The sequence below is a fragment of the Drosophila innubila genome, assembly GCF_004354385.1.
Source record: "Drosophila innubila isolate TH190305 chromosome 3R unlocalized genomic scaffold, UK_Dinn_1.0 2_E_3R, whole genome shotgun sequence".
Classification (NCBI taxonomy): Eukaryota; Metazoa; Arthropoda; class Insecta; order Diptera; family Drosophilidae; genus Drosophila; species Drosophila innubila.
In genome coordinates, this window is record NW_022995380.1 from 12,403,452 (window position 1) to 12,411,755 (window position 8,304).

At 38.0% G+C, this 8,304-nt stretch overlaps 1 protein-coding gene across 1 annotated transcript; it reads left to right on the top strand.

Moving 5' to 3' along the window:
* The first annotated feature begins 1,233 nt into the window (after nucleotides 1–1,233).
* LOC117791390 (fatty-acid amide hydrolase 2) lies at nucleotides 1,234–3,003 on the top strand. Its single transcript, XM_034631125.1, has one exon. It carries the CDS (start codon nucleotides 1,331–1,333, stop codon nucleotides 2,900–2,902), a length of 1,572 nt encoding a protein of 523 aa, XP_034487016.1. The 5' UTR covers nucleotides 1,234–1,330; the 3' UTR covers nucleotides 2,903–3,003.
* The last annotated feature ends 5,301 nt before the right edge of the window (nucleotides 3,004–8,304 follow it).

An 8,304-nucleotide genomic window follows, 5' to 3' on the forward strand; every position in this document is an offset into this window, starting at 1 on the left:
CTAATATATAGCGAGTACTCAGGAAGTATGTATTTTTCCTAGACGTCAACTATTGCATGAGAAAAGCAATTGCTTGACTTGTGACTCAATAGAATATGCAATTTAAACAGTTGCTGCGTTTCTCAAATACACAAACGCCCAACCCCCCTCACCAACACAAACACACACACACACACACACACTACATACATTTAGAACTGCAAATATAACAAATCAACACAGGCCGCCCGCATTTCTGATAGGCAGCTGTTTGTGATTTCAAAAAATACGAATAAGTGCAATTTAGCACACGTTTTATACAAAGAGTTTAACAAATTTGCATTAAGTTTATTGCTACTTAAATCAGTGCACTTTCTATTTTGTAAGGCGTTTTTACGTACGAAAATTCGATACAGGTACTGACAGCGATTGGCGACGCTTTAGCAGCGCGACGGTGAAGCAACTACCACTAACAGCTGCGGCGACGGCGAAGGCGGCAACGGGTCGATATTTATTATTGTTGTTGGTGGCGTGTTATTGTGCTTCAAGGCGGCCATGAACGCTTAGATTTTTAACCTTTGCATGATACACATATTTTGATATGATTTTCAGTCGTTCAGGGCTGTTCCAGAACTGTATTCCAAACAATAATGTATGTTTAATTATTTTAAAAAATACTCAATAATAATCTACTTTATGTCATATTGTTAGCAGAGATTTGGCAGAGTGGCAACCATAAATGTAAAATACTAAAAACTAAATATATAAAATGTAAATATATATATACAATTCAATCATTTAAAGTTTAACATGGCCATAATTAATTTATTTGGTTCTTTAAATTAATTGTGCTAGAACATGTATGGTGTTAATAGATTTTATTTTGCTTGCATTACAAAATTAACAGCATATCTGCCTTAGTTGACTACTGTCAAATTTATCCGTTGGCAACGCCAACTATATCTAAAAACTCAGCAATTATCTTAATTGGTTTATTTTTAATTTTTTTAAATTTTAGTTTATTGAATTCTTTAAAAAGAAATCTATTTAGCATGAACAATGGTTATTGGTTTTGTATAACTTACAATATATATTTTAAACTGCGCGCTGCAGCGTATCTGCCTTAATTGACAGATGTCAAAAGATAACCGTTGGGCTTAAAATGGTTTATGGCTGGGCTTAGGTAGAGCTTTGGAAGAGTGGCAACGCCAAAATATAATTTCTCTCTCTTTGTATCTATGAACGATATACTTAGATACATATGTATGTTTAGTCAGTTGTTGAAATAAAGTTGAAGACGTTGCGGACAAAGTGCAAAAGACATTGTATAATAAATACTCAAACGTTCGGAATGGCTGTTGGGCGAGTATTTCTGGATGCGCTGCTTACGCTGCTGCATATATTAAGCGATCGTCTATTGGAGTTCGTTTTGGGCTGGTATCTCGGTCCGCACAAGCGTGTGGCAACTCCACTGAGTGTGGATCAACAGGTTATATTGACCAAGAGTGCCGTTGACCTGGCACAACAAATACGCGAACGTAAGCTGAAAAGTTACGACATTGTGAAAGCCTACTGTGAACGCATTGAGATTGTGAATCGTGAACTCAATGCTGTGGTCGATGGCCCATTTGCCGAGGCACTGCAGCAGGCGCAGCAGATCGACCAGAAGCTGGCTGCCAATGAGTACAGCGTTGAACAATTGGATGCGCTACCCTTTTTGGGTGTGCCTTTCACCACCAAGGATAGCACGTCGGTGGCGGGAAAGCTGCACACTTTGGGTCTGTTGGCACGCAAGGATGTGCGCTCCCAGGAGGATGCGGAGTGTGTGCGTTTGATGAAGGCAAGTGGCGCCATCATCATTGCAACCAGCAATGTGCCCGAGGTGAACAAGTGGATTGAGACGCGCAACATGCTCATCGGTTGCACCAACAATCCCTATGATCTGCGACGCTCTGTGGGCGGCTCATCGGGTGGCGAGGGCGCCCTAATCACCGCCTGTTGTACGGGTTTTGGTCTTGGCACAGATATTGGCGGTTCCATACGCATACCCGCCTTCAATTGTGGCGTTTTCGGTCATAAGCCCAGCTTGGGTGCCATTAATATGGCGGGTTGCACCTTTCGCACCGGCAAGGAAAAGGAGACGATGGTGGCCGTCGGACCCATGGCTCGTTATGCCAGCGATTTGCGGCCCATAATGAAGGTGCTGCTGGAACCGGGAGTGAAGAGCGTGCTCAACCTGGACAAGCAGGTGGATATGAAGCGATTGCGTTACTTTTATGTGTCCAACAATGGAATGCGTCAGTGCAACCCCATTAATCGGGATACGGAGCGTGTCATGTACAAAGTGCGCCAACATTTTGAATCTCTTAGCGGAAAGGAGGTGCGACTGGCTAAGGTGCCGGGTACCGAATTGACGGGCAAAATGTGGCGCTATTGGATGACACAAGAGCCGGCAAACTTTAACCAGATGCTGGGCAATGGTGTTGAGTTGAATCCGTTTGTGGAGCTGTTTAAAAAGTTGCTGGGACAAAGCGAGTACAGCATGGCGGCAATTTACTCTCTGATTGATGGTGTCCTGCCCAAGGAGTCGGAGACACTGATCCGTGCTGCCACCCTTAAGTGTAAGCAATTTGTTCAGGAATTACTGGGCGACGATGGAGTCTTGTTCTTTCACAGCTCACCACGTACAGCGCCTTTCCATTATTATCCACTGGTGAAGTTTATGGACTTCAGCTACTTTAGTTTATTTAATGTGCTGCGTTTGCCGGCGACACAGGTGCCCATGGGATTAGATGCGAATGGCATGCCTCTGGGCATTCAGGTAGTCTCCAATCACAACAATGATCGCCTCTGCCTGGCTGTGGCTGAGGAACTGGAGCGCGCCTTTGGTGGCTGGGTTCCGCCTTTCCCATTAAAGAAGTAAACGGCTGTGGCGTATATTAAAAGTAATGGAACAGGTGTGGGTACTTAATATATAAGACTGGTCATTGCATGTTTGATTAAACGAAATACTCAACTATTAAATTTTGAATTTGCTTTGGCGGTAATATTCTTGAACACCTGTTTTAGTTGTCTAGTGTGACCTTACAGTTTGCATATTAGTCTGGCAACTCTGTCATCTTACTGTAGTTGTGTGGCAGCTCGGTATACGAATGGCGCGCCGTTAAAATAAAATTATTATTTCTTCTATAAAAAAGTATGCAATATTTATTCGAAATTAAATAAAAAGGAGGCAGAAGATGTGTTATAGAAATTAAAAAAAAAATTGCATCAGAACTAAGAAAATTAATAAAAAGATCATTCTTGGAAAAAGCCATTGAAATGAAATATGATCTTATTAAGTGTTCCAGGTGTGGCAACGTTCAAATAAACGGCAACTGTTTTCTGCCAAGTGGCAACGGCAACTTTTTTAGTAACTAAAGTTTCAAAAGTTGTGCACATTTTAGTTGGTAACCAAATCGTGCGGCTAACTTTATTAATATCTGTGTTTATGTAATGGAACCATACAAGAGCATACTCGAGATACAAATTAAGCGTGAGCCAGAGCAAAGGTGAGTACAAGGACTTGTAAAAGCTAATTGATCCACATGCTTGTCGTTGTCATCCGTTGAACTTTGACCAAGTAGGTGATAAATGGAGTTGGTATCAGCAAGCATGTAACCCCCACCAATTAGAGGATACGGCTTAGCTTGACTCAGATGTTGTTGTTAGCGCTGTCAACAATTAATTTGCAGTGTCTGCTCCATTCACTCTCCCTCTCTGACATACGCATGTACAACATTCTCAACACATTGACAACTTTTTGCAAATTCTCAAACCACTTGCAACATAACCTCAGTTTTGCTCTAGCCATAAATTACGTTCTACGTGCATCTTCCGCTTGTCTAATTTGTTGCTACATCTTGTCTATTTTACTGACCATGCAACAAATATGCCTTTAATATTTTCAAGAGATCAAGTCAAATGTGGGCACGTTCGATTGTCCAAGTGTTTGTTGTTGTCGGTGTTATTTGCCGGTTTGCTTTTGTTATTTGTATTTCGAGCATTTCTGTTTGTTTTGTATAGCTTTCTGTTTCTGTTTTTGAAATATTAACGACGCCCTTTTGCTGTTTTTCTCGTTATGCATATAACTTTTCCCTTCGAGTGTTTTTGTCTGCATTTTATGTGCGTGGGCACACATACACTGTACAAATATGCGCACACACGTGCACTTGCAAGGATATGTATGTAAATGTATTAGTTTGACAAATGCAGAACTTTTGTAAGACGCGCAAAAAACGTATATTTACCTAAAAAAAGAATAACTTCATTTGAAAGGAAATAGCAATAATTTAACTATTAACTATTATAATTTTTAAAATATGTATCATAAAATAATATTATTTGTATATTTTTTTTTATAAGAAAACTTATTTTAAACTCTTATATTTTAATGTGAGCTAATATATAAATATCAATTTATAATGGAATAGCATAGAATAACACTTATCTTAAATTTGTATTATAAAACTTCTTAATTGAGATCAAAAAACAAGAGTTGTAATTAGTATTTATGATAAAAATTTAAAACAAAAGTTTATCTTCTTTTCAGAATGACGCACCTTAAAATATTTAGTATTTTCCTATTCATCCAGCTTTATTTGGAGCAGGTTTTGACTTTTTTAAGTCGTAAATCTTATTTGTGATTCCTGATTTATCATTTTCTTAAATCAAAATTCAAGGAAACGAATTGAATATAAAAATAAATTGATTATTTCCACAAGTACACATAGGAAGTACTTTTTCACAATATTAAAGCGCAAGCTACAACTTACTAGGAAGTACTCCCTCGCACTCCTTGACAACTACTCCGTGCCGAGTCTCAAATGCAAAATTATGAAAATTACCAACCTGCGGCTCGCTTTGTCGGCATTGTAGCGAGCCTTTGACAAATCCCAAATTCAGCCACTAAACACCCGTGTTTCATTGCCACCAACTCCAAACACACATTTGCATATGCGCAGAGAGCAAAAAAAAAAAAATAGTTTGAAGTTCTTATTTTGATTTTTTTCTGCAACTGTCGTTTGCTGCTGCTACAGGGACAACCCGGCCCATGCCCCCAAAGTGTTGTAAAAACGTCTACATTGTTGAAATTCCTTTTGCAAAATTGCCACGTGACACAAAGGCATCGTCTGGAGCACACATAGAGAGCACGCCTTTTATTAGCCTGTGCACCGTTCGCAGACCGTCGACCCAACCGAACCCCGAACACAATAGGCCCGAAAATGACGTTGCAACAATTAATGTGAACATTTTCGCAGTCGCAGTCGTCGTCGTTGATGTCGTCGTTGTGATTTATAACGTGCATAATATTTGTGGTCCCTGGCAAGCACCTAAAGTACAATGGGCTAAAATTAGTCAGTTTTGCCTTCCTGCTTTCTGGGTGTGGGGGTGGATGGGGGCGGGGGTGTGGGCGTGGGCGTAGGTGGCGATAATTTATCGATAGTTACTGGGACGGACATACTAAACAGTCGGTTATTCTGTCTGCATATTTGAAAACTATTTTCATTGCGTGATAATTTATGTGACAATTACAAATTACAATGCAATCGTTGGCCTGTTATGCAAATTAATTATAAAGTTTACAGTACAATTTGCTTTAAACTCCCTTGTTATTCCATACCTTCTTTTTCTTTTCCCATAACCTGTTCGTTCCATTCGCTTTTCAAATCTTACTTTATGTGGAATTTATCTTGTGCCTTGTTTGCCATTTTGCAGCTTGCAGTTTTTTCAATTTACAATAAAATTCAATAAGGTGTTGACTTAATGGAAATTGACTGACAGCGCCTGCCAAATGTGTCCCGGCTTTCTACGTGTGTGTGTGTGTATGTATTAGATGTACGGATGCATGTGTGTAAGTCTAAGACCATGTCTTAGCTTTCTGTTTGTGTATTTTCCGGCGGAGTTGCTATAAAATGTCATTTGGGACAAAGTCTTTCTTGGCATCTGCAAAGCTAAATATCGCAAAAAATAAAATTGTAAATTTTGTTCAAACTCATATTGAAATATCTTAGAATTTAAAGTTTAATTTACAGTTTTTATAAAATTTTTAAAGCGTTATCTCAGAGTATCAAATTATATTGAATAATTTCGGATCTCTGAATATAGATATTATTCTCAGTACAAAAATACAATCAAATTATAAAATGTTATGGGCTGTTTGCTCACAAAACGAACAGCTACCAAGGTTATGACAAGCACCAACCGCTCGTTACAAGCTTCAGCCAGCACGCATACGCACTGTTGAACAATAGAAATATCTGATTCGCACTCTTTTTCCAACTCTAACCCACCACAGCCTTACGCTTAGAAAAATTTGAATTTTAAAAACTAACAAGTATGCATAAAATAAATTGCAAGTGCATACGACAAAGTTGAAATAAAAAAGGAAATGCGGAAGTTAGAAGAGGTTGCCACACCTATGATTTTGTTGCAGCTGGCGAGTTCTTTCCACTGCTGCACAATCAGCAAAAGTCAGCGAGCTATGAACAAATGTTAAACAGACAAAACAAAGTGTAAAGTGTACATGTTGGAGGTTGTGGGTTTTAGGAATGGGTCTAGTGGACCTACGTTAGAGGAGTGCAGTGTATAATTTAACACTGAGAGCGCGTGAAATGCTCGACGCCATTTTAAAGTTAAAACATTTGTGTAATTAGCAGCAGCAGAAACATTCGAAGGCGTACCGTAAGGTAGAAAAACACGACCAAAAACGACTTTAAGTGCTAGTGGAAATTACGTACCAAAAAGTTAATTAAATTGTTACAATTTCCTTCTTATTCTTTTGCTTGCACTGAATTGTAGTTGGCCGTGTTGGCTTTTGGCCAAATGCATGTTTGCAAGCCGAACTGGCTGACAATTAACAAATGTCAACGGCGTAAAGTTCCACCAAGGATGCGGGTGACTAAACAACTTAAGTAAAGTGAACTTTGCTGGAGTGTTATGACACTGGTTTTCATCTGACCTCTGATTCATGTTAAGGAATTACTTTTTCGTTAACTTTTGCTAGCTAGTGCACCATTTGCAGTACTGTTATCATCAATAAAGGGTGAAAACATAAAGAGAAAACATATGAAACAGACAAATCGAACACTATTTTTTTTTAAGACAATCAGAACTAATTACATATTGATTTCTTTTTCTACTTAAATATTTTATTGCAATTGGTTGAAAAACACAGAAATATTGCTTCATTTTATTTAATAGAGCAAAAATAATGATCAATTCCACAGGAAAATAATCCGTGCTGTTACTTTTGGGAAATTATACAGACTTTTTGAGGAAATTATATGCTTAGAAAGATCCGTATTAAAATTGTTTTAAGGATTATTTGAATAAACAATTTGGAACTGGAAACCTATTCCATATAAATTTCATTTTCATTGATTTTAAACAAATTTACTGTAAATAAATGTATTTAATTTATAAAATATGTCATCAAATTATTTATATATTAATCAGAAAATGTATAGAATTGAAAAAGTCTTTCATGAGTATTAAATGCCGTTATTAACTTAAAAATTTCGGCTTGTCGTTGTCAATTTAACATTGCCAGCAAACTCTGTCCTGTTCTATTGTGCGTAAGGTTCAGAGATAAGCGCTCATTTATGCCATGGATACCTTTCTTTTTTCGCTTTTACCGTCAGTCATCAGTCATTGAAGTTGACTGCGACAGTTCGCATTAAGTATTATCAATTGCGAATCACCAATTGTCATCGACGTCGTCATTGAGCGCCAGCTCCGGCTTGGTCTCAAGCACGTTTGTCGTTTTGTCTGTCGCATATGCATTGTCACCTTGTTGGCCATTTAACTCGGAACGCCCAGTGCCAGCAATTCCGCCTGACGCCATGGTTGCCATGGTTGTTGTGCACACCTCAAATTGGCTATACGAATTTAAGCTTATTTTCCACGTCAAAGATAAAAAATGGATAGAAACTTTTTTTTGTTCTTTTGTGTCGATCTAGGTAGAGAGGGAGTTCCAGTATGTTGTCTGTATTATTCAATTAGTGACTAAGACAGTGGGTAAATAGAAAGATAAACTAGCTGATGATTTTTCATATGTCACTGTTAACGTATAGAAAATGTCTAAGAATTAGCTGTACTTGGATTTTGATCAAATATGTCCTGTTCAAATTTTTAGTACTTATCAAATCATTTTCATATAAATCTGACCTTGAGTACCATGTATATTAAAAAAAATAAATTAAATCCGTCTGTTGTTAACAACGAATGCAATTTAGTTTCTTATTTAAATAAATTTATTAAATCTGGTTCTCAAATTCGACCCAT

What these genes read in the sequence shown, in the direction of transcription:
- LOC117791390 (XM_034631125.1), top strand. Translation starts at nt 1,331, where the DNA reads ATGGCTGTTGGGCGAGTATTTCTGGATGCGCTGCTTACGCTGCTGCAT.